At 33.5% G+C, this 27,647-nt stretch overlaps 1 protein-coding gene across 2 annotated transcripts in view; it reads left to right on the top strand.

Annotated features, from left to right (window-relative positions):
• The window catches only part of LOC149539640 (sodium/hydrogen exchanger 1-like), a 111,292-nt gene that overhangs the window by 25,114 nt on the left and 58,531 nt on the right, over nucleotides 1–27,647 (top strand). For both annotated transcript variants that reach the window (XM_089800876.1, XM_089800875.1), the window contains 2 exons: nucleotides 22,956–23,015; nucleotides 23,133–23,179. In XM_089800876.1, the coding sequence (XP_089657002.1) occupies nucleotides 22,956–23,015; nucleotides 23,133–23,179 (107 nt within the window). The remainder of the gene's footprint in view (nucleotides 1–22,955; nucleotides 23,016–23,132; nucleotides 23,180–27,647) is intronic.

Genomic DNA, 27,647 nt, shown 5'->3' on the forward strand with positions numbered 1-27,647 from the left:
ATTAATATAAAAACAATATTATTTGTGAGTTGTGCTAGAAAACAATATCATTCACAGAATACTCATACTTGATAGAATGCTGAGACAGAAAAACATATGGGTGAAATCAGTATCGCAATTGCATTCTCTAAGATCTTGAAGCCTGCAACTGTCATGGTATGCACATTTTGTTTAGAGCAGAGTTGCAATACATGTAAGGGAGTTGTGGTTGTTGAAGCACGTGGCTTGTGTTTTTGAAATTACTGACATATTTGGAAGAATTACTCACACCTGAACTCTCTAATGGTACCCGAGATTGGTTGTTCCACTCAAGTTATAGAATGCATAATGGAGATGCTTTCTAATTACTGTACAAATCCGTATTGCAGATTCTTGTCTTAATCAAAAAAAATTGTTCCAAGTATTGGCAAAAGTGGGCAAGTTTTGAGGTATTCATGTTCTATGAAGATGGGGAAATTGACACACATTAGAATGTTCGTGCATGGTTATTTCTAAAGGAAGAGGAAGTTCTATATAGCTATAAGTTACTTGTATAAGCTAATTTATTATGTTATTACACTTCGTAACTCCCATTGTGAACAATATTTGACATTAGCAATTAATAATATCTCTGTTCCCACCTGTTAATGACTAAGTTAAGAGACCACCTCAAGCTTGTATCAAAATTTTACAAATGTATAAGACACGTTATCTAGTCATTATTAGTTCCTGCAGGATACTAATGCATCGATTAGGGGCAAATAAGCATATTACTTTGACCAATCACAGTTACGAATTTTTTGAGATCTTAACTTTTTTATAAAGTTTCAATTTTTCCTGTATTTATTAAATTAAGAAAAAACAATTTATCTGCATTGTTATTGGTTCTCTTCAATAATAGTAAGGAGGAAAAATCAAATTTTCAAAAGAAAATAATATCAAAATTTTAAAAGACCCAATCATTAGTGGCCACTTTCGGCAACCTGCATTTATTCACGGCTAAATTAATGCAGTACTCGCTTTGGAAGACGAAAAGTTAAAGTCACTTTTCTTGGCCGCAGAGCTATTTTTCTACTGTTTTTTCATAGCACGTGACTGACTTTTATATTTGATTTTTTTTCGGTTATTGAAGGTAGAATTTTTTATTTATTAATGTCACTAGATATTATTTTGTAATTTTTTATCCATGTTTGATTTAATTTATAAGAAAATTACTTTAAATATATTTATTCTATGTAACTATTGTTTTTAAATTTTAAAACTTATAAGGTTCAATCATTTTCTACATCTAAATATATATAATTATAATAGATTTTAATAGATGTTATTACTTATTAATTTTAATTTTTAATTTTTAATTTTTTATCTTAATTTAATTTTTAAGTTAAATATGAAATACTTACTATAGATGATTTTAAATAGGTTAAAAAAAGATAATACAAAATGTGGTTATGAAATAATATATTTATTATGAAATATATTTTTGTTATATCTAAAATTAAAAATGTTATATTATTGAATTTTTTTTAGTTTTTAAGAAATAGGTCATCTTAGCTTTTTTCTACTTATTTTATTTTGTATTATAAGAATTAACAATCCTTAACTTGTGGTAAGTTGAAATTTGTGTTAATGTAATTTAACACTTTAAGAACTATATTTTTAGATTAAAATTATGAAACATTTAAAAAAAAAAAAAAATGTGTATTCAATAGAAATTTTTAAATAAGATTATCAACGATAATTACTCAATAAAGTTTAATTTTTTTTGAAAAATCTAGTTAGACAACTAATGTACCAAGTTGTGCAATCATAATTTTTAAGTTGCCCTCAATAATAAGGAAAGAAATGTAATTCACAATATTCATCATTTTCTCATACAAACTTGTGGTTGAAACATTGTTCAAATATGTCTTGCTATTATTATTCTATGACATAAGTCGTCACTTCTTCCTTTAATACTCATTTTCATTTTACCAAATCTTACTCCTAAAAACACTATACAACAGGCAGGAACTTTGATGCTTGCGTCTCTTGTATTTACAGTCTACTCTTATGTTGCACAATAATGAAGACTACTTTTCACAATATCAACTATGCCCCAAATGTTGCAACAATGAATATCAATGTGATTGGTTTGGACATGATATAATGGGTTATTCAGAAAATTTGAACATTTTGATTCTCATAGTTTAGGGGAGCCAGCATATAATTGGATTCACTTGCAATTCATGCTACGTCCATTGCAACTATATAGCCTCACAATCTGTAGTAATGGTTGACTTACAGTGTGCTCTAGTGGAAAACAATGCAGCTGTATTATGGAAAAAAATATCTAAGATCTCCTCATGCCCATATAATTGGTCAAATAAAAGTTTCTTTCTCTTGAGCTTTGAAGGGAACTAGTATTAAATGCCAAAGTCAAGTATACCTTTGAGATATTAAAGTGTTCTTTCTGCTTGCTAGTGGACTAATTTCATCATATAAATCTATTTCATTGTGATGGACTGCTTGCTTTGTGACACATCGGCCAACACCCAAGTATGATTCTTCAATTTGTCATTATACTTAGCCTCCATGGTTGCTTCCTACATGTGTGGTCAGCCCATTCTCTTGAAAAAAGGACAAGTGGAGAGCAAGTTTACATGTGCCTTCGAACCAATAGGTTTTCTTCCCAGCCTTTGTGCTATACATTCTATTGGGGAAGTTTGTCTTCTTGCACACACTGCAATGTGTTACACCACTTAGGTCTCCTTTGTTGTTGAGGTGAAATGTCAAAAAAACACCTCCTAAAAGATCATATTGACTAGATTAGATATTTGAGACTGGTTGAGATTTGGAATGAAGTTATGTTGTCCTACTATATACTGTTAATGATTTGGAGCTTCGATCGGATTAATCTAACCAATGGAATCAAATGTATAATTGGCCCATTCTTCATTTGATTCCTATCCTTCACTGTTCTCATTATCTGCAACATCATAAGATGATTATGTTTATCATAATAATGTCTCCTATTTATGACTTTAGTCAGTGATAATCACCAAATTTAAATATATGTATGTATGCATGCATGCATGCATGCATGTATGGATGTATGTATGTATGTATGCATGTATGTATGCATGCATGCATGCATGTATGTATAGTGATTATTTTATTATATAGATACATATATAATCAATGATCATATTGATCCTATGTGACATCCCCTACCTATAATAAGGTTTTTAATTCTTATTTGACAAATAAATTAAATATTAAATAATTAAATGTATCAATTCAATAATAATTGGTGATTATTATAAATATTAATTAAAATAATTGATTAAATATATATTCTTATTAATTGAATAAGAATTTATGATTATAATAAATATTAATTAAAATAATTGATTAATTAAATATATAACTACCAATTCCTAATTATAGTTAGTAAAAATGTAATTGTAATAAATATTGATTAAACCATTCTTAATAAATTATTTATCATCTTAATCTATTACTATCTAATTCAAAAAAAAATTAATAAATACTTTTCCATGATGGACTGTGAATATTGTTCTACGAACTCGAGACAAGTCTAATAGGCATTTAATGCTGACAAACAAATTATGCTGCAATTATCATCAACATCAACTAACCCAAATAACGCTTCAAGAGTGGATGCCTATGCAGCGTATGCAGGGAAGCAGTGATTAAACCAGGTGACATTTCATACTAATATTAATACCAATCACTGCGAAAGTAGGATGCCTGACACAACAGTGAATAACACAGCAGAATAAAACAGGATCATAAGCATAAAAAACAATTGCAGAGTTCCCATGGAATATTTTACACCATTGCATCCTTAAGGAGGACATATAATAACATAACTAAATAGCATACAGTCTGCAGCTGTATAATGAATACAGTCAGGTCTCTGGCATAACCAATCGCACCGAGCAAGGGATAACATTCATATTATAAGGCAGGGCCTTATGCATCATAGTGACTGGTATGAATAATATTATCTATTTTTGCTATCCAATGATAAATTTAATAAGAAGAAATACCAAATCATTAACCTTAATCTAACGTCCATGATCAAACTAGTTATTATTTCAAAGTTAAAGAAGAGCTGAATGCAATAAGGGAGAGGCCTTTGTAAATCCAGCCAATTGGTCAATCCCAAGATAGGATAGAGATCAGCAACCTTGAGCGCCTTGCGGACATGTCCAAGAAAGGCTAAGGGCTTGAATACAAAAAAATCTTTGAGGGAAGCCATAGAGTTTGGTGTCTAAGCTACCTGTTGCATCTCGGCATTCTTATAAATAATCCGGATAGCATGGTCTCTCAATATAGTTTATTATTAATGCACTCATTGATAGCATAAATTAAGTTATTATAGTTGAACTTACTTGGGGACATTACATCTTATCGTATTGATAATAATGTGTGTATGGTTGCAGCGAATATTGTTTATGATTACTGTTAATCTTGCTGAGATATATTGATGAACGGTTGTTATTGTTAAATGTAGAGCGTCGAATCATGTCTCATGTAGAGACATGACTATGCAAGACCATATGGTCCGCTTAGAGCTACGTCTCTACGGGAGACATCCCTTCGATCATATTCACATTGCTTAGTAATAAATAGAAATCGACTAGTGCAAAGCAAATATTCAGCAGTTCCTCATAAATATATCTCATCAACATTCCATATCTCAGTTTGATATCAATATTGAGATTATAATTGATCGATATAAATGTTGAAGTTGATGAAGATCAACCCTACAGTTCCCAAGAATCACCTGCATGCAAACACCTGTCACAGAAAGAGAGAAGCAAAAGCTATGGATGCTAGAATTCCTAGAACCATAGATGAGACATTCTTGATGAGCAAAAAAAAGATTGCTATTATCAAAAGTGAATGAATAAGAGATCAATCCTTATAAAAGGAGATCAAAACCCTAAGAGGTAAAACCTAGTTTGCATGATAATAATTAATAAAAAAATTAATTATTATATGCCCAAAGTTTAGCTTAAGTAAACTAGAGATAATAAGTGACTTTATGATTAACTCAATATGATTTAATTAATAAGAAAAAACTTTATTACACTAACAGCCACCCCTTAAGGTAATCTTAAGGACTAGCTAAATGCCTTGAAATTACTACTGAAAGTAAATTTGGGTCCCGGCAACAAGGTCTGATGAGGTAGCCAAGCACAACCAAATCTCTGAAAAGAGAAGAAATAGAGAAAACCATGTGGGAAAAGCCCTACTCCAAAAAAGAGATGGAAAGAGTGCTGAAAGAACTAGTGAAGGATTGAAGAAGCCTCCAAACTAGGGAATGTCCCAGAAGGTGGGAACCAAAAAGATGATCACAAACAACACCACTGAAGCATGAAGCTGCAAACATTGCCAAATTGCTGATCTAAAGAACCTCCATTTTATAGAACATGACCAGGTAGAGAAGACTAAGTCTGAAGAGCTGATCAATTGAAGATGGGAGGTATCTTTATGGCTTCCAAAAACAAAAATGAAAGAATGTCTATATGGTAAATGATCCATCTTATAGAACATGACCAGGTAGAGAAGACTAAGTCTGAAGAGCTGATCAATCGAAGATGGAAGGTATCTTTATGGCTTCCAAAAACAAGAATGAAAGAATGTCTATATGGTAAATGATCCATCTCACCGAAATGCATAGGTATCCAGCCATTGGAATCGCCTAGTACATAGGATCAAATATTGAATACATAGCTTACTCCATCGAACCAAGAAAGCAAAAGAACCAACATAACCCCTCAATAATGTTGAGGGGTAAGACATGAACGCTAAAATTAAATGTAATATCTCCTGCAGAAAGAAAGAACCAGGAACATCGAGAGTGCAAAAGAACTAAAACACCTATAATGACACACGTCATCGACACATCACGAGGCTAATGTCGTGGAAAGAACACTCACTTGATAAAGGAAGATGGCAAATATGGCCAACATGAAACCCCCCAAGGCACTTTACAATTATTGTGAGTGCAACAAAACATAAAGATGTCCAAGATCCCGAAATGCAATAGAGTGACACTTTATCTCAGTGAGTTTGCAAAAATACTACAAAAGGATGTCAACAAAGATCGAAAGAGACATAAGGCTGATAAAAGAGATAGTACAACCCATGACAAATCATCTGAAGCAACAAAATTGATTTCCGGACTTGAAACAACCAAGATATCCACTATAATGCAAAAAAAAAAAACCGAATAGGATATGCTTGGAGTAGAATCTGGAAAATAGAATGTCTTGAGATATGTCTCCCAGAGTGCAAAATAGAACTCCCGAATTTGATAGCCAAAATAGTCATAAAAAAAGAATCAAAACTCAAAATAACCTGCACCACTGGAATAGGCTTGGAACCAACTTTCTGACGATATCTTGTTTGCCAAAAACAAAGTTTGGATGAGCAAGTTATGATGGAAAAACCACATGTAGGTCAAAAAAGAGCAACAAGGGCAAAATTTTTTTTTTTTTGCTACCTCAGGATTTGTGCCAAAACGCCATGGGAAGCATACCCATCAGTACAAAAATTACCTCGAGAAGCGTGTCAGTTTCATACCAAAAATTGTCTTGATTTGCACGTGTTTTCTGATTTGTGTGCCAAAAGATCATAATTTGCGTGCTAAAAAAAAACAAATTGTCACATTGGGAAATGTGTCCAATTTGGGATCAAATTTGTTTTTGCCTCAGATTCCAACTGTGTCCAAATTGGACAATTTTATATGAAAAATAGGGGTTTTTGGGCACTTTGAGCTCAACAGTGAGGTCTGTTTTGGCTTAAAATTCACCGGAAAAAGGTGATCCCCCAGATCCAATACAAAAAATCTTTGAAAAATGAAACCCTCTGAAAAAAGAAAGATTTGAAAGCCAAGCCAAACTTTTCATAAATAGAACAGGGGCATGAAGATTTGGAGCTTTGATGCCATGCTGAAGTTCATGAAAGATCAACTCCACAATTCCCAAGAATCACTTGCATGCAAACACCTATCACAGAAAGAGAGAAGCAAAAGCTATGGAGGCTGAAATTCCCAGATCCATAGATGAGACATTGTTGATGAGCAAAAATAGAGATTGCTATTATCAAAAGTGAATGAATAAATTACAAAGAGATCAATCCTTATAGAAGGAGATCAAAACCCTAACAGGTAAAACCTAGGTTGCATGATAATAATTAATAAAAGAATTAATTATTATATGCCCAAAGTTTAGCTTAAGTAAACTAGAGATAAGAAGTGACTTAATAATTAAATCAATATTATTTAACTAAGAAGAAAAAACTTTATCACTCTCAGCAATAAATTCATATCAAAGTTATATTGATAATAGATATAGTTAAGTTTATTATTCTGATATATTGTGATCAACAAAGGACATTGAACAGTGTAGCGTTCGATCTGCAATAAATAAGCATATACATCTGCAGAACATTGGTTAAAATTTAAAATTCCTATAACATATAAATCTGATTAAATCACTAACATATACGCCCTTCAAACTTGATATGCTTGGTGCTATGGAATCAAGATCCAGCAAAGAAAGAACACTAAAACTAGTATACATCTAATGGTTGGATGTTACCATTTAATATTGTTTTGTTTGACAAAGATCTGAAAATGATGATGGCCGAGTCTCTTTTATTTGAACATCTGTACTAACTAGACTTTGTAGTAATTATGTAAGATTAAGCTCCTGATTGCCTGTGCAAAAAACTAAGTATTTCCTACTCCTAGATGTTGAGCATTTTAGCTTTGTACAGAACTTTTTCTCAAATTCAGTGTGAAGTGCAAGTAGTTTGTGGTTTTTCTGTTTTTGTAATTCAGTTTAGTGATTGAAGTGAGTGTTTTGTTTAGTAAGTAAGTATATTAAAGTGGAGACAATCTGACTTATCTTCCAAGTCATTTGTTGTGTGAGATTAGATTTCTATTTTAAAAGATTAGATATTTCAGCTGGATGGTATTCAGATAGATGCGAGATACAATTTGAATAACTCTATATCGTGTAATAATTCTGTGTAGCTTTAGTTGTGAGTTCTGGAGGTTTCCTTGTGAGCTTTCAAATGAACAGAAAGCAGATTTCAAGCCATAAATTGTTGTGTACTTATGTTCATTTACATAATTTCAAAGTTCTGTGTGCTGAATTTAATGATTATTAAAGCATTAGAAAAATGGTAACTCTGATTAGAATTATTTAATATTAACATTTTAAGGAGTTCAATGCATTGTAAGATTGCCTAGTTTTATTGAGGAATGGGGAATCTCTTTAAAATGTTGCGATATTCCTTTTGTTTTGAGTTGAAGACTACAATGAACTAACCCTTGGGCATCGTTAAGATTTTGTATGTCCCTGATGAAATGAAAGAATGGTGCAAAATATACTTCCTACTCTAAGCTTTTATATAGGATATTGTGCACCAACATGTTCAAACCACTGATTATGTATATATTTGACAGCTGATAAGTTATTGATAATTCTGATCACTGTGTACTAAGTTCTTTAACATTAGTGTGCAATATCCCTCCATATGTGCTCACACAGCGATAGAAACTCTTCACTTTGAGCAATGTATGTATTTGCTTTCTAAGACTTATTCAAGATCAGTATTTAGTCTGTGTGTATTCGTTACTTTCTTTCCAAAACAGAGATATGTATTTCACTTCTAACATCTTTGTCATAATGATATTCTTCATATACTACAGGCTATATAAATCTCCCCTATTTCTTTCCATGCATCTTTTCATATATTTTATGTTTCTTTTCATGTTACAAATGCATATTGAAGTAACTATTATATCACCATCATAGTATCTTTAATATCCGTATAACCATCAATGACGATTCTTCTTGACATCAATGACAATAATTCAATCAATCTTCCCCTTCGTCATTGATGGCAATACCAAATCTTTCGAATTTCCTTCTTTCAATCTTTCTCTCCCCATTTGACATCAATGGCAAAGGGATGACTACCAAGATTCCATCTGTAAACCTGTCATCAAATGCTCCCCCTGTGAAATTTCTCTTGTACTCCCCTTGAGAAGAATTTTGTATTATAGTCCTGCTTACTCTATTGCTTACTCTATCTGCCACTTTGAAAGTTCCTTATGAAAGCTTTGACAACAATGCAATCTATCCATCTCCTTAATGTGATGAACTCATCTTACTCTTTTCTCCAAGGGACTAATAAATACTCTCATGTGTATATCCTCCTGAATTTATGCTTCTTCTCAAAACTAGGAAATGTATGAACTGTAAGTTGCACTTGCATTTGTTTCTCCTTCTACTTTGGTTATCTTCTTTCTCCATACTTTTATAGTTTTTCCCTTTTGATTATTCTGCCATGAAGTCCATGAGGTTTCATAACTTTCTTTGTCTTTATGAAGTTTCTTTTTCCATTGAAAGACAGGTCCTTTTTGTTTTGATATTCCGATAATTTCTTTTGTATCCTTCATGTGATTTCATGTACCCATATTTGCAGTACCATGCGAAATGGCCATACTGATTTCTACTTCTCCATCCATGAAAACATTCATTTTGTGCTCTGCAATCTCTCACTCCGTGGCCAAAATAATTGCATGAGTAACAATATTTATAGAAGTTATGTGTCATATTAGATGCATTCTCTTGTCTAGGAGGAAAACATTTCTGATTCTGTCCTATTACTTCCTCCTTTGTTGTAACCTTTGAATGCATGATCCTGTTTGTTTTCCTCTCCTTCATATCCTACTTTTGTCTTGACGGAAGATGGCCTTTGGCTGTCAATGATATTAGTTAGGAAATCAGAACACTTTTCAAACTTGAGACTGGTATTCAATTTGGCAGTGGTTTTCTCTAAATCACATTTCAGCATGGTGACCTGTTCCTCTAATTCCGCATAATCTGCTTCTTTTGCATTTAACTTCCTCATCATCTCATTCTGAACTCGTTTGGCTTCTTCTAATTGCGCTAGCACCAAAGTGATGTGCAATAAACCTTGCTAATAATTATTGAGACATCCAAAATATCTTTGTGAATGATCATTTATCTGTAAGAGGTCATTGTTAATAATATCATTTTAACACCTTGTCTTGGAAAGCAATAGCTCAGATACAAACAATGTAAATGCTATGGGTCATGTTTAACATACAAATCAAACTCAATTATTCATAAAATTGTAATTCAGTTTCAAATGATGGCAGCTGCTATAATCAAAATAGCTTCACATTCTTCTTCTTAAGCTTTCCATTTTCATTGTAAGCACAATGAAGTTTTTTCCATGATATCAACATCCTCTTCCTCGTTGTAGGCCTCTTCATCTTCTACGTATGTAGTAGATCCTTGTTTGAGGTTTCCATTATTATGATAATAGAGAAGCGTCTTTTATTAGTTAATGCTAATCTATTTGTAATCTATTGTAAATATTAGAATGTTTCTAATATTTAGTTAGCTGTAGTTATCCGTTAGCTTTCTTTTAGCTAGAATAGAATATTTCTATTCTTTACGATCATTTCCCAAGGAAACATCGCTTTATTTTTTTGTATACATAGTCCTTTTGGTCTCTGTTAATACAAGCAAATATTTACCAATTACTTCCGTAATATGGTATCAGAGCTCGGTTGCATATTTTCGAAAATAATAATAATTTCTTGCTGAAATTATCTGACTCTAATTTTTGAAATTATTGTTTCCATAATTTATCTGCTTCACTTGGTTTCGGCTAGGGTTTTTTGTCTGCAACTTGAGTTTTTGCAACTCGCATTTGAACTGGCTCACGACTAAAAATAACGACATCCATCTACAAACAAACGATTTTCTAGCTCGTCCATCTGCATATCGCAACTCTAGCTCATTTAGTAGTGAAGGAATTTTCTTAGTGTCAGGGCATTGATTATAAGGAGACCTTTTCTCCTACTGCAAAGATGAGCACAATCAGATTAGCCCTAGCCATGGCAACACAATTTGGCTGGAAGGTCGATCAGACGGACGTCAAGAGTGCTTTCCTGAATGGTGATCTCCATGAAGTAGTCTACATGACACAACCTCTATTAGACAAATTCCATATGCAGGATTGCAAGGTTGCATCTACACCCATGGAGAAAGGTCTCAAGTTATCAACAAAGTTCGATTCTCCACTTGTTGATGATACCATATATAGGCAACTAGTAGGTAGCCTCATCTACCTCTCTGCTACTAGGCCTAATACTAGCTTTGTAGTTAGCTACATCTCACGATTTTATGACATCTCCCAAGGTTGATCATTGGATGGCAGCACATCGTGTGCTTTGTTATGTGAAGGGCACTTCAGATTATGGGCTTCTTTACTATCGAAGTTCTAATCCTAGACTCAGTGGGTTCATAGATTCTGATTGAGCAGGCTCTATTGACGATAAAAGGTCAACTTCTGGATATGTGTTCAGTTTGGGATCAGGTGCTGTCACATGGACCGGACCAGTAAGAAGCAACAGACAATTTCTCTCCTTCGCGGAGGCTGAATACAGAGGAATAGTTAAGGTAGGTTGTGAAGCTATTTGGCTTCGTTGGATGCTTGGGAATATGCAAATGTCACCAGCAGGACCGACTACTTTGTTTGTTGATAACGGAGGCATTATCAAGTTAGCACAAAATCTAGTCTTCCATGAACGAACCAAGCATGTGGATGTTCACTGTCACTACATATGACAGTTGGTTGAAGACGGGACAATAGACTTGTAGTATGTTCCTACTACGGATCAGACTGCAGACATTCTCACCAAGCCTCTTGGTCCTGATAAGTTTGTCAAATTTAGAGGACAACTTGGCGTTGTGGATAGATTAACCATTAAGGGAGGGTATTATGATAATAGATAAGCGTCTATTATTAGTTAATGGTAATCTATTTGTAATTTATTGTAAATAATAAAATATTTCTAATATTTAGTTAGCTGTAGTTATTTGTTAGCTTTCTTTTAGCTAGAATAGAATATTTCCATTCTTCACAATCGTTTCCTAAGGAAACATCGCTTTATTCTTTTGTATATGTAGACCTCTTGGTCTCTGTTAATACAAGCAAATATTTACCAATTACTTTCATAATATCCATAATCCGAGACTTGTTTTGTATCTGATTCATTACCACCTTCTATCCTATCCTTATCATCATTCACAATGTCATGTTGGTGTCACATCATCATTTTTTGTCGCCATGCATATTCCAAGTGCCACTTGATCACGTATATTTGCCTCCATACCATCACGTGTTTGATTCAATAATGTCAATATGGTCAACTCCCTCTTTAGAGAATCCATTATCTATCACTTCATCTCTAGTAGTTAGTGCATTAATATTCTTCTTCGTATTTCCTTTCCTCCTATTCGCTTTCCTTTTTCCCATGTGTACTCAATAGATCTACCTTCAAGCGGTTAGGCTTTATAGAAAGAACCGATTTTGATACCAATTGAAGAGCACACAATTATACTGAGAAGGGGGGGGGGGGGGGGGGGTTGTGGATCAGTATAATAACAACTTTGCCTATTTATAACTTTATGTCCAAACAATTACTTTAATTACTCTTAATGCTGAAATCAATAATTATGCATATAAGCACAAGAACACTAGATTTACGGGGAAACCCAATGCAGCAGAAAACCACGACAAATAATTGCTTTATATATATAAACTTGTTCTTTTACAATGATTTGTAGGCTACGACCTACTAGAGGCTCCAACCCCTATGTTTATGAGCACCGACTCACTGGACTCTCCAACTCCCACATTTCATAGGCTTCAACCTACTAGAAACCCAATGCAGCAGAAAACCATGACAAATAATTGCCTTATATATAAACTTGTTCTTTTACAATGATTTGTAGGCTACGACCTACTAATGCTCCAACCCCTGTGTTTATGAGCCTCGACTCACTGGAAGCTCCAACTCCCACACTTCGTAGGCTCCAACCTACTGGAATTACCAACCCCCACTGCTCAACAAAAATGTTGCTTTCTACAACTGATGATTGACACTTTTATTTCACTCTTTCTTGTCTTTGTATAAATTTATATAGTCTTCTCTCCTCTTAAAGTCAGTCAATTATTCTTCCTTACAAAGATATGTATATTTATATATCAGATAAAAATCTGATTATATTTTAATATCTATTCAACCTTTCCTCTATTCTATAGATATATATTTCAGATTTTTAAAATCTGAATAAATGTCTTTTATATGTCTTCCTTTTATCTTATCCCTTCTTCTCACTTCTGACTTCTTGTCTACTCCACACACTTCTTATCTTATTTTATATCTCTTTTATTTTATTTCACTCCATGCATTAATATATATATAAGTTTTACAGTCTGATTACATATAATTTGCTTTATTTTTCTTATATCTGACTTCTTATTTATGTCACTTAGATATCTTATTCCACATCACACACACTTACATATATCTTCATTTACAGCCTTCTTTTAATCTAATATATAGAACGATAGTCTTCATATACACAGCCACTTCATATATATATCACTCCTTTTTATTCTTCATTTATCTGCTCTCACTATCCTGTACACTTCTTTTAGTATGATTTTTTGAATTATAGTATATATGCATCATACGTAGCTCTTTATGAAAAGATTGTGTCTTTTGTGATTGATGACTTTTCAAAACTATTAGCTATTCTATTAGTTTATATAATTCTCTTAATATCATCTTCCTCTAATTATAGATTATCTCTTGAGACACAAATTATTACTTTTATTTCTTTTTTCTATTGTTTGACATTAGTCATTTGTTCTCTTATTGCTTGCTTAATAATCATATTGCTGAAGATGCCATTGAAGATTTTCTTCATATAAGTTATCCCCTTTTATAAAACAATTCTTTAGTGTATAATATTTCTTGCTATCAATAGTTTCACTGCCATGTAGATACTCATGCTTGGTTCATGTCTATTGTTGTTAACATATTCAATCGCCCATTGATGAATATAGTCGTTGCCTTATCACAAGTTTACCTGCCTGTTCAGTTAAAGCTGCTCCCAATTTCTCTGTGTTTTTGTGAACACTGAAACTATATATGTCTTCAATAGCTATTGCTATATGATTGATGAATATTTAATCAATGATAAGCCTTCATCTGCTGGCCTTCTTGCAATAACAACATCATATAATTTGAATCCATTGGTCTTCTTTCAAAAGCCATTCTAATCAAGTAGGCTTCAATACATGTAAGTTTCTGAGGACTCCGTCTCATATATAATATAAGTAGTGATTGCTTAAAACTTATTGCTTCATATATTTGATCCCTGCAGACATGGCCGCTGTTGTATTGTTCATTTGGTCTGTCTTTTATTTGTTGTATCTTTATTATTTACTCCGTCTCCATGGTACTTGCCACAAATAATATTTGATGCTTGCATAACTTTATATCTATCAATAATTGCCGATGCTGAGATCACCGGAAATCTCCTTAATCACACCATATATTAATTGTGTCTGCTCTTAGTCGCTATCTTATATTTCCATTTCACGGTCTTTTCTTTCTTGTATATATTTTGCTCTGACATGGGTAATAAGACAAGGTAGATAGTCACTGTTGTTTTATTTTCTTATTAAGGCATTACCTTCCATACAAACCACTAGCTAACTTGTCAATATTACACCTGTGATAGCCAACACTTATATCATGCATGTTTGTCTTGTGGCGCTGACTTCCTTTGATAAAACTCTGAACATGCACGGTGATGGAATGATTTTGTTCCCACTTGTTTTGTTATTTGTCATAGAGATTGTTGCTATAATTAGAATATCACTGTCTCCAATTGTTTTTAATTTTTTCTGACTGGGATACTCATGATATACTGGGATTTAGTAATCATAATCGCTGCTTATCAATTATTCCACCATCAACATGAATTTCCAAACTGAGTCTTGTTCCCTTAAATAGTGACGTAGAATCCTCTCTGTTCAATTTCCTATTGCTATTGCTATTGCTATTGTATTTAATCACTTGTTTATCCTGCTGCCATCCATCTACTTATTGCACTGTGACGCAGAGGTCTTTATCACATATATGATCTCCATCTTTGCCTTCTATTGGGACCAACCTTTTCGTTGATATATTGCACACACTTCTGTTTCAAACTGGAAATGTTTTGATGCTATTTCATTTAGTCTTATCTTTATTCACAATGTCAGTCAACATAAGTTTGATCTTTTGTGCTACGCTGCTGCTATAATCTTTGATATAGGATATCATGGACCAACATGTTTAAACCACTGATTATGTATATATTTGATAAGTTATTTATAATTCTGATCACTGTGTACTAAGTTCTTTTGTTTCTTCAACATTAGTGTGCAATATCCCTCCATATGTGTTCACACCAATAGAAACTCTTCACTTTAAGCAATGTATGTACATACTTTCTAAGACTTATTCAAGACCAGTATTTAGTCAGTGTATTCATTACTTTCTTTCCAAAACAGATTATATATTTCACTTCTAACATCTTTGTCATAATGATATTCTTCATATACTATAGGCAATATTAATCTCCCCTATTTCTTTCCATGCATCTTTTCATATATCTTATGTTTCTTTTCATGTTACAAATGCGTAATGAAGTAACTATTGTGTCATCATCATAGTATCTTCAATATCTGTATAACCATCAATGATGATTCTTGTTCGCACCTTTGACATCAATGACTATAATTCCATCAAACTAGATGGAGACAATTGTCAAATGTCAATTACAATATAGTTTGCGATTTTGTACGAATTCAACCTATAAACTAAGTAATTCAACCTATAAACTAAGTAAAAAGTTCTAAAAACTTAAAGTAGGCAATGGCATGCGAGGCCCTGTTGAATAAATTGAAAAAAATTAGCACCTCTTAGTGATAAAGTACTCAATATTATCTAGATCACATGAGAAGAGACTTTGACATCTACAAAATTATAAATAGAAAATTTAAATTTCTGAAGTTTACTAATTGCATTTCTTTAGATCTTACTGAAAAGGACATCCTTAAAAGGTTTGAAGAAATGGTCAAACACAGAATAGGATATAAACACCTCTAGTTTTGGAAAAATTAAAATATAGATTTGTAGATTTCATGAAATGTCATGGGTGCTAGTTTAGGCTCATTCCAAGAGAAGCATGAGAGCTTAAGTTGGCTAATTAACAATCCTCTCTTATCCTGCAATTATCTTCTAGCGACTTAATGCATTTCTATAACTCCTATAGGCAAAAGGCTTTAATGTAATTGATGTTATCTTCTTTTTGTTAACTATAGTCCCAAAACTTACAATTTGTCATAATTGACATATTTTTGATGTTGATGTGTAAAATTAATTAATGATCATGACGGACTCTGCATGATGTTTTCAAAACTGTTAACTCACTGTTTAAGTTTTTATCGCATATCAGATGAGTATTTACAAAATAAATGAAAATAATAAAATATAATAACAAAAACAAATAAACAAAAATATACATATAACAGAAACAAAGGTTTACAACTAACAACTGCCATTTTAAGGCTAATATAGACTAAATATCAACTCTAGGAAAACAAAATAATTATTGAGAAAAAATAATCTGCAACTTGGCAAAAAGTTCATTGAGTCTGGAGTTGATGGACTTTTCTCTCTCACCACAAACGCAAGCAAGAAGCTGAAAGCAACTGGACTCTCACACAAACAACAAACAAACGATTTTATCCCTTGATGGCTCCCACGACAAATAAATGATTTAAATCCTTGACAAACAACGACTCCCATGGAAAACAAATAATTTAATCATTGTCTACAATAGACTCCCAACACAAGTGCAAATATGTGATTTAGAGGGCCCATGATGACCGTAAATAGAAAATGAAGACTTTCATTGGCGCATTTAGGCTTTCTTGGTAGCAAATATTTGCACATTTTCAAACTTTTTATTGCGATTTGATTATGATTAAACATGATTTTCAAGGCTTAAAAATCATTGACTGTGTTGACCAATTTCAGGCAATTTTGGGAGAAAAAATCAGGAGTGACCTTGATTCAGGAATAGTCACGATTTTTTGGAGATTTTTACTTCACTGGAAAACCATGAAATGCACCTGAACTCTGATATGAATTTTCTTAAGTTGATGTCGAATTGGGTTTGTGTCCTTTTCACCACGAGAAGCATGAAGGGGTTGCAGGTTCTGAAAACTAAAAGTAAAAGCTTCTACCTTTTCAAAGAGAAATCTGAAAACAATATCCAAATCCAAAGCATAGTTAAAGTGAACTGGCTTCCATCTTTCAATGCTCAAATATGTGACCCTTCAACTTCCTTCTCCTGTCCTTTTGTCTTATTCCTCCTTTGTCCCTTTTAGCTCACCTTAGAATATTAAATCGACCCCCTTTTAAAAATTTACATTAAGCTTTCAAAGTCAATTTTAATATTTCATGAATTTTGGCTTAAATTTCTGATCTCCCAAGATGGGGACATTACAATAGAGCAGTTTTCCCATTAGCACTGGAGTTTGTATTCTATTTTCTCAGATGTCAGATTTTTGGTTGTGCCTCCATTTTGAAGGGGCCATTTCATTTTTGCGAGAAGTTTGGCTTGCCAACGGCTTTTTTGGCATGATACTATAAACCCATGGAACTTCTTGTTGGCTTTGGCATTGTGGCTTCCTTGAAGGATTAACAGCTTGGGGATGATTGGTTGGATGAGGTTGCTATTACTTCCTTTGTGCTTGTGGTAAGGAATTTTTAGAAAGATTCACGAGGATTATAAATAAAGGATCTGGCAATGATCATTGATGAGTGGACGAGAGAGATCTGGTTTGTTTCCTGAAGGGTGAATTGGCATTTGTTGCAAGTTGAATATTATGGAAATATCATTCCAATGTTCCATGATGAATGTTGAAACTAATATTTAAAAAATTGGTGAACAGTATGATTAAAAGAAACCAAAACTTATTCAAACTTATGTATGATAGTTTGTGTTAGAAATGACAGATGTATGTGGTCACCCTATCTTGAGTGGAAATTGTATCACTATCATTGACAAAGATTCCATTGGTAGGCTTTTAGAACTATCTATTTCATTGTTTGATATCTCATTTCTAGTGATGCCTTAAAAAAAATTGATCAAAATTGGCGCTGTTTTTGTAGTCACTGTTTCTGTTGGGACATATGGATAGGTTTCATACACCTTGAAATATTCTGATATTTGAAGTGTTTATTTAATAATTTGCAACCACATAATCGGGGATCTCATTTGGAGGAGGACTTGGTGTTATGAGTGGTTAATAATGTTACGTTTTGGAAAATGTAGACTCATGGAGTTTCATGAGGGTTACTAATTCCAATCAACAATTTGTGTAAGGGTTGCTTAAAAGGAACATGATGAAGAAGAGTTAATTGTGGACTTGGAGAAAATCATGAAGCAACTATGAAAAAGGCAAGTTAAGACTACTTGAGTACTTGTGTTTTGTAGTGAATGTTTCTATCTTGTCAGTTAATTAAGCTTAATTTAGGAGTTGGAAATTGCATTTTGATATGGATGCCTAAATTAGCCAGTGGTTTCCAGCACATGGTTTTAGAGCCATTCATGGTTTGTGGTTTTGCACATGCCTATATATTGAGAGCCTAATTTGGAGGTATTATGTGAAGGTTTTGCAAGTGCTCTTAGGTTGTCAAATTTCTTCATCATATATTGATTTGTATGCTCTTCTCTGAAGGCTAGTTGTTGGAGTTGTAATATAACCATTATTGTTATTGATACTATAATTGGTTCTACTTCGGAGGCTGGGATTTTTTTCTCAAAAGGGCTTTCCTTGAGTATGTCACTTGCAAATGAACGCATGTGTTGTTTTGTTATTTGGAATCATTTGATCTATATGTCTTTGCACTATCTCTTCTCATAGATTAGGATAGGAAGCATTTTCACTATCTTAGCTTCCTTACATTTGATATTAGAGCTTGATCAATTTGGTTAGTAAGTGTGAAGGAAAAAAATTGAACTAATCTTATTTTGATTGGGAGTTGTGTGCAAACTATATATCCTTTTTAAAGAAGATGGCAAATATGTGTAAGTTGGAGTTGGAAACATTTAAATGTACAAATTTCGAGGACTGGAAGGAAGATCACGATGGAGGATTTACTTAAATTGAGATTTCATGGTTATATTTGAAAATTAACCCGCTTTGTTGAGAAACAAAGATTAACTTGCTTTGGACAAAATAACAAAAAATCCTTATTCAAGTTATATAGCCTGGATCAAAGAGTTGGAGAACCGGATGGGTAAAGGTTAAAGTGTTGAGAATGGGTAACTGTGGAGAATCTTGTTTACTAGAGTTTAGTATTTTTTGTAAAGAGAATGGCATAGAAAGACATCAGGCAACTCCATTCTATTCCATACACTTTCAATAGAATGGATTTGTAAAATGTATGAACTTGACATTGATGGAGAGGATCAATAGCATGCTTAGTGGAGCCAGACAAACAAAAAATTTGGGCAGTGGCTGTGATGGAGCCCTAATTTCTAAAAATCTAGGCCTCCATTTGAGCATCTTATACCAATATTAAAGACCCATTGTGTTCTATCTACAAATACTTCTTCAAAACCTGTTCAAGTGTTCTGACACCATACTACAAGGAGGATGTTCTCTTTTCAAAGTAGTTTCTTCAGCTAGAGAAATGAAGACGGAGTGTCAATTATATTCTATCTGCAAAATTTTACCCAGATGAGCAGAAAAGGAATCAGCTGATGAAAGAGAATACAAACTACACAGAGGATGGGAAAGTATGTCAAACAAATATATGCTCACGTATCATCAGTATAAGGAGTTTTCAAAGCTGATAATGAATGAAGGACGATGCATCAATCTGTACAGACGGCATGTTATACACCTTGTGACAGACTGAATCATATCAATATGCAATTCATACTAAACTGGTATAACATAACAGAGAACCTAAACAGTCTTATAGTTTTCCAGTCTGAAATACAATAATATCTCATATATGATTGTAACTGAAAGCTGGTTATGAGAGATTATCATATAAAATTCTTATCCACAGAACCTTGCAATAGGGAATACAGTGCCAAGGAAAGCCACGTCCAGATCTACTTCATCTTTCAAGTCAAACATATTCACTCCAACTGCCAAAAGAGTATACCATATGATATGGGGAGCGCTTGGCAATAGTCTATTTTGATTCAGTTTAATTGCAGATATTCCTCCCACACCAGCAACAAATCTGTGAATATGCTTCAGACTCCATAAATCATGTACTGTTGAAGGTTTTCGCCCAGCAGGCAAGGATCAGTACAATTTAACTCCAAACCATGGCATATAGGGATGCAAGTAATGAAGTGACCTCGGGAGATTCAAAGCCAGACTCTTGTGATTCCCAGGCTCCCACGAATGGTGATTGTTTTCTAATAGCAAATTCTATGTTTCTCCAAAACACTGTATGCTGTCTTCTCACAGCCGAGCCATTATTAACATGGACAGGAACGCTAATAGCAGGGGGATGAGTTGATGTTCTTCTACAGTATCCACAGCGTCTGTTACACTGGAAGCCTTCAGTAAAGTGCCTCGTCATCCTGAGTTGTGCACAGCTGTATCTAATCATATGTTCAAAATTTCAAGTCACACGCTCTTATTTACAAAACACCTGATGGTATTAACATACTACTGGAGCACAACGTTTCTCTGGCAGGTAAACATGGAATCGTGTTTTGGCAATCTGAATGATCCACATGTTTATTTTACCCTGATGATATGCAGTGTACTATGCTGGTGTATGCTCCTATGCCAAATAAATTATGGTCTCCGCCTTGTCCTTATTTGGTTTCCTGGATAAGAAAATTAGTGATTGACAGGTGAAGTATGCAAATGGTGTCGGGAGTCTTATGCAGCCAGAGGCAGTGGCAAGAAGGAATGCAGCACCCCAATTTGGGAGGATTGGACAGCATTTGTTGTAATTTTTTAAATTTTTTTTAAGAGATTGGATGGGTGCGATACTAATCAGATTTGTTATTTAGGGAAGGTGGTGTCTCATCGACGATGTTTGTTCAAAGAAATTACCATATTCAAATTAAACGGTACAATTAAAGTGACAAAGGGTATAATTAGTAATTAGTCATCCTACAAGGGGTTGTACCTTCTTAATAAGGCACACGTGACATGTCTATTCATTTATAGGCATATAAATAAAGGAGGAGAAGTAGGAAAGACATGACAAAAGAAGAAAAACAATAGCGAGAGAATTACTAAGGAGTATTCAGATTTTGTAAGGAAGATTGCAGATAGAAGGCATGGCTTGTACATAGACTGATATTATATTTTAATGATAAATAAAAGATCTCTATTTGTGTTTATTTAAGCTAAAGAGAATAAAATACAATTTGGATTTGTCCTTTGTGATCAATGCCTTATTGGATTATTTCTGACGATACTTATGCATTAGATTTGTCACAGCATTGTTTGTTTGATAATCAGGGATAGTGTGAAATATATATACGTGTTTCCTCATCCATGTCTAATTGAGCTTTCCACCAAAGAAGTTAGAATCCTTTTGGACTAGCATCAAATTGCATAAGTGATTTATCTTTTGCATTTAGAGCACATATTGATGATATTTTAAAGTATATTGTCTCATAAATTTGTACATAAGAATCTTCATTGTGCTAAACTCTATTGCTCGAATAAACAAGGCACTGGTCTTTGGAATCATTGAAATACAATAATTGGATTTATAGTTGAAGTCAGCGATTCTTTTTTGTATTTACTTTTTGCAAGCGTCAACTTAATTATTGATAAAATCTTATATCAAACATTCAATCATTTTGAGGCATTCACATAACTTTTAAAGATTTTGCCAATTTATAACTCACAAAGTCTAAATTCACTATAGAAAACCTTTGAATCAGGTCATACGGGTTTAAGGAATGTTTACCTGCCTAGGTTTAGCAAAGCTTAAAGTGTAGGGGAATTGAATCAAAAGGTTAACTATTTGCTGATTTGACTATTTATGTTCAGTGTTTGATGCAAAGTAATGAGAATCGAAATCAACAAGGCTGAATTGAATTGTGAATCGGCCATGATTTGGAATCAAATCAGCTATGAATCGACAAATAAAAAAAAATCCTTGAAATTTAGATATTAAATGAGAATTTAAAGCTTATTTCATGCACCCTATATTGAATATAACTTAAGCACACTATAACATCATCAAATAGAATCTAACATACACAAACAAGGATCATAAATGATAAATCCATTACATATGTTAAATATAAACTGTAGCTTAAGTAAATAGAAATCATAGTATTATAATGAGTCACGACATAGATATATAGAATTATAAATGTTGTCAAATCATAAATGTATGTAAAATTAAGATCCATGAAACATGTCTATCTGTAAACAAAATGAAAAGACAAGTCTATTTGCTCTAGCTCTAGCTCTAGCTCAAGTCTATCTCTCACTTTTCCTCTCTTTTTCTCATACTCAATAAATAGAAGGCCTTTTGGAGTTATAATAAAGACCTGCCCCTTTGCCGTTCCCTTGCCGTCCCCAAATTATGGTCCCTTTGTTCCCCTGTCCTGGAAACTTGTCCCCCCGTTCCCCCATTCCCCCATCTCTTAGGGTGGTGTAACTATGATTTTTACAGAGTTTAAGATAATGTCTATAAAAGGTCAAATTGAAAAATAGGAAACTAGTGGTTAGTACTTATTTTCTTAGTTAACGAGGATTACAGATTGCAAATCTTGTGTTAGTGATGAGAGGCTTTACATAGCAATTGACAGTCATCATTGTTAGAAATTTATCTACGTGCACCTTTTATTTGAAGGCAAATCTAGTATATAGCAGTTGAAACTTAGTGTAGATAGTTGTTTTTAGTTTTTTAAGCAAACACTGTTTAATTATTGATAGAGATTTTTCAATTTTTTTTTTCTAATTTAAGATAATCCCATCATCAGGTGCGATGCTGCTCTTCAAGAAGTTTGATATTGATTCTTTTGAAATTGGAGATTATCTTGGTGAGCACTAGTTTGTGTTTTTATCTTTTTGTCAATGTTTCATTGTTCTTTTTAAATTTGCTTGAAGACTATTTCAATTGTAAAATAATGTATTTTTAATATTTTTTGTATCTGCAGCAATTGGAACTATCTTCTCTGCAACTGACTCAGTTTGCACTCTCCAGGTTAGTTTTTCTATGGGATAAAGTGGGTTGTCATTCCGGCAATTTATGTGAACTAATACCAAAATATTATCATGGGAAAAGCTCATGGAAATATTATGAACATCTTTATTGATGTTCTTAAAATTATCAAAATAGTATATTTATATACTTATAGAAAAGATTATATTTCAAAGGCAACTGTTTATGCAAGCCAAGTAAGTTGAATGTATTGGGTATTAACTACTAGACTAGCTTTTGTAAGTCTAGGTGTTGATATCTGGCACTTGAAAGAAAAATAAAAAATCATAATGGATTGAACTAGAAGTATGAAGCACTAATTAATTTGGACTGCAAGTTGTACGGCCATAACAAAGAGGACGTATCAAAGCTATTTTAAAGCTCCTTAAATGCTAAAACGAGTTTTCTCTTGGAAATAAGTGAATGATGGTCTCATCGTCCTTGTCGATACTTGTTTTGACTCCAATACAGCTGAGCTGGCATGGGGATCCCTTGAGAGGTGGGCTACTTTTAAAAGTTGGACTAGAGGATACTGCAATGAATTACAGGTCCAAATCTATGTTAGTAGATCTACCTACAGATTGGCTGGATCCAGGTTTGCTTCAGATCTGATTCAATCTGCTTGAAAATACAGTTAAAAGTTGGACTTGAGGATACTGCAATGAATTACAGGTCCAAATCTATGTTAGTAGATCTACCTACAGATTGGCTGGATCCAGGTTTGCTTCAGATCTGATTCAATCTGCTTGAAAATACAGTTGAGATGTTGGAGAGGGGTTTGGTTTGTTTGGGATGAACCCAAGTAGGATCCAGGGAAACCCAGGCAAACCTCGGGTGAACCCATCCAATTTTCTACCTTTTTCAAAATTTTTTACTTGTTTTTATAAAATTTATGCCTTTGATGTTCCTTCTGGATGCTTCCACTTTCCAGCATGTTGCATGTTTTTAATGTGAGTGGCACTTGCACTGCTTGTGGTTCTTAAAATTGTTCCTTAATTACCCCATCTGAATGCTGATATTGGTGTTGATAATTAGGAGGTTCTTATGACACTGAAAATTGATTGTTGAACTTGAGTAATATTATTTCAATATTGAAGCTTGAGATAATATTTACCATTTACATTTAAAATGACATTAGACTTGATGGTTGTTTTGTTGATTATATTATAGTATGTGGTATTCTAAAGTTAATTCTTGTCATTAATCTGCAATATGTGTGTGTGTGTGTGGTGTTTACCCGACTTCTGTAATGACGAACCTAAAATTAAGATTTTTACCGAGTTGGTAACTTGTTGCCTTTTATTTGCTCCTTGGTTGATTGTCTGTTCCAAAGTTTCAGCAATATTTTTTAATTTTTATTTTCACTAAGAATTTCCCCAATTGCCTCCTGACTGTTGGAGAGATGCTGATATTGTAGGTTGGATTAACTAGAGGAGACCTTGACCAGAAAACTGAATCATTGTTCTGTTTAGTCCAAGTGATGATGTTCTATAGTAATTGCTGGGTGTTTTTCCTTATTTATTTGTGTTCTTTTGCATTTCTTCAGATGGTTTTAACTTTTTTTCATTGTTCCTCTCAATCTCTGTTGTTTTGTGTCTCTATATATCAAGTTAGGGATCACAAAAAACTTAATTGGGCTGAAGTCAGTTTCATTTTTTATTAAATAAATTTTCATCTTTATTTTTTTTGTTTTGCAGAAGTAAAAGTCTTTGTTGTGGATATTCCTTTACTTGTGTCTGTCTCCTGAGGGTATGAGAAATAAATTAACTGAATAATTCTCTGTTACTTTTAAAAGACCCACACAGTGGTAATTTATATTTAAATAATTTTAATAAAATGTTTCTAGTTGTTGTGGACAAGTTGCCAAAATGTTGATTGAGAGTCAGGTGTGTGAACAGAAATCATGTAAGCCACACCAAAATCACAACCTGGCATGCCAGAGTTTCTAATGGTTTGAGTCTTATATGGTGAGTATTTTTACCAGTTATTTTAAATGTTGGAAAATATGTAATTATGTATTTTATAAAAGATCAGATTTTAAAAAGGCAGTACTTTATGAAAGCCAAGTAGGCTCAAAGCAGTCGGTATTGATTACAAAATTAGTATTTTAAAGATTAGCTTTTTTACCATCCAATAATAGAAGCACAAGAAGTGATTGTAGTATTTTGAACTACTTGCAAAAAGTACTAATTATTTATGGACATCAAGTTGTAAGAGTCAAGACTATAACAAAAAGGGCATATCAAAGCTTTTGAGAGCTCCTTTAACACAGAAATATTCTTTCTTGGGAATAAAGTGAATGTTGGTCGCTTATTTTGACTTTGATACAGCTAAGCTGGAATTGGTACCACTTGAGTGTTGGGTCCTTATTAAGGTTAAATTTGAGGCTAATATGGTGACTTATATGCTAGACATCATTTGTTTCCTTTTATTTTCTCCATGGTCAATCTTTTGCTGCAAAATTTCAATAACTTTCCTTTGTTCTTATTTTCCCTAAGAATTCCCATATTAGACTCCTGCCTATTTTGGAGACTCTGATAGTTGTATCCTAGACTATTAGAGGACACACGGACCAGAACACTCAAAAAATGTGCAGCTTAGTCCAATTGATGATGATGTTCTATGCTAGTTGCTGGCTGTCTTTACTTCTTTTTATTTATTCCTTTGTGCTTCTCCAGATGCTCTTTTTCATTGTTCCATCCATTATATCTAAATGTCAAACTAGGCGTCCGAAAGGACATCACTGGGCTCTAGGCAGTCTCTTGCTTACTAAATTAGTTTTCCTAACTGTTTATTTTTTGTTTTACTTAGTGCAGCAGTTTATGTCACTGGGTTAGACAATGTTAGGAGAAAGAAATTAACTGGATTGTTGCTTATAATTTTTGAAATATCCACACAATAATACTTTATACTAAGATAATTTTATGAAATCATTTCTAGTTGTTATGGAGAAGTACAAAATTTGAATAGAGATTCAGGTGTGGGAACAGAATTCATGTAAACCTCTTAAATATCATAAATTGGCATACTGGAGTATTAATTAGTCTTGAATCTTATACCCCTGAGTATTTCTGCTATTTTTTCAAATTATGAAAATGATGACTATATATTAATAAAGTTATCTGATTTTGAAACCAACACTTCATGCAAGCCAAGTAAGCTGAAATTAGTGGGTATTGATAGCAATTATTTTTCAAGCTTAATATTTTGAGCTCGTATAGCAGAAATAGAAAAAATACTTAAGGAACATAATCATTTGAAATTAAATTAAGAAACACTAAATAGTAATTACTTATGGGCAAACTCTGAGAAGGATTTTTCCAAGGAAATAAGTGAAAGTTGTTGCATCTTCCTTGCTGGTATTTGTTTTGATTCTAATACAGCCAAACTGGCATTGGGATCCCTCAAGTGATGTAGGAGTGTCCTGGGGTAGTTGGCAATTTTGTATGTTGGAGTGGCTTTTGACCTTGGAGTTGGAGAACTCGGTTGAAGGTTGGTGATGCTTGGTCACTTAAGTGGTAGTTCTCGGTTTGAAGATGCGACTTTTCTGATGAGCTCGATGACTAAAGGGACCCGATTATGTTGGTGGTGCTCAGTTGGTCTTTTTCTCAGTTGAACTCGTAGTCAGTGGATGAATGTGTTCGGTATCCTCGGTGATACTTGGTGTGCCCGGTTGTTGTTGTTGCTTATGCTCAGTGGTTTGGTTCACCAATTGATTGTTTGGCCAGCCGACTGGTGCATTTAATTTGTGTTGTATTTGATTGTGACATGGATCGATCTTGGGATGTGTGGGGACCTATTCTTGGTCTTGGTTCTTTTTCCTAGTTGTATTTAATGATTATTGTAAGCTAGCGTTTTGTGTTCTAGAGAGGAGTAGCTAAGAGGAGTGAAATTTAGTAGAGCTAGTAGCTAAGTGTGAGCTTGGAAAACAAGATGGTTGCTTAGTGGCTTGCAAGCACAAGTTTAGATCTTTCTTGTTGTTTCTACTAAATTGTTGTGCTGTTGCAAATCTGGGCTAGCTAAGGTTTCTTTGGATCTTGTGGGATCTTTCACAACTATTACTCTAATTGTTTATGTATCTAGCCATAATTGGGAGGCCTTATAGCCCAACACATTGCATGTAAATAGTTGTTGACGAATGAAGAAATTGATTTCCTGTCAAATCTTGTGGTGTGTTGTATTGTGCTTCCGCTAGAATTCTTTAGCAACTTCGTTGGATACTCTGTTTTCAGACCCTCCAACCTAGTGGGTACTGTGTCAGGTGGTATCAAAGTGAAGGTTTGATTTGGTTGGTGTACCAAGGAATGTGGGTATGAAAGATGATTATGAGGAAGCTGCTGAAGACTTTGAGGTTGCTGGATCCAGTGGAGAAGACATGACCGATCAAATGGAGAGATTTGTAGAAGACAAAACTTGTCGATTGGATAGATTTGGAGCTCGATTGAAACTAAAGCATAAGATGGAAGGCTCT

Source organism: Cupressus sempervirens, chromosome 9 (genome assembly GCF_028749045.1).
Source record: "Cupressus sempervirens isolate cs-2001-9-10 chromosome 9, ASM2874904v1, whole genome shotgun sequence".
NCBI classification, from domain to species: domain Eukaryota; kingdom Viridiplantae; phylum Streptophyta; class Pinopsida; order Cupressales; family Cupressaceae; genus Cupressus; species Cupressus sempervirens.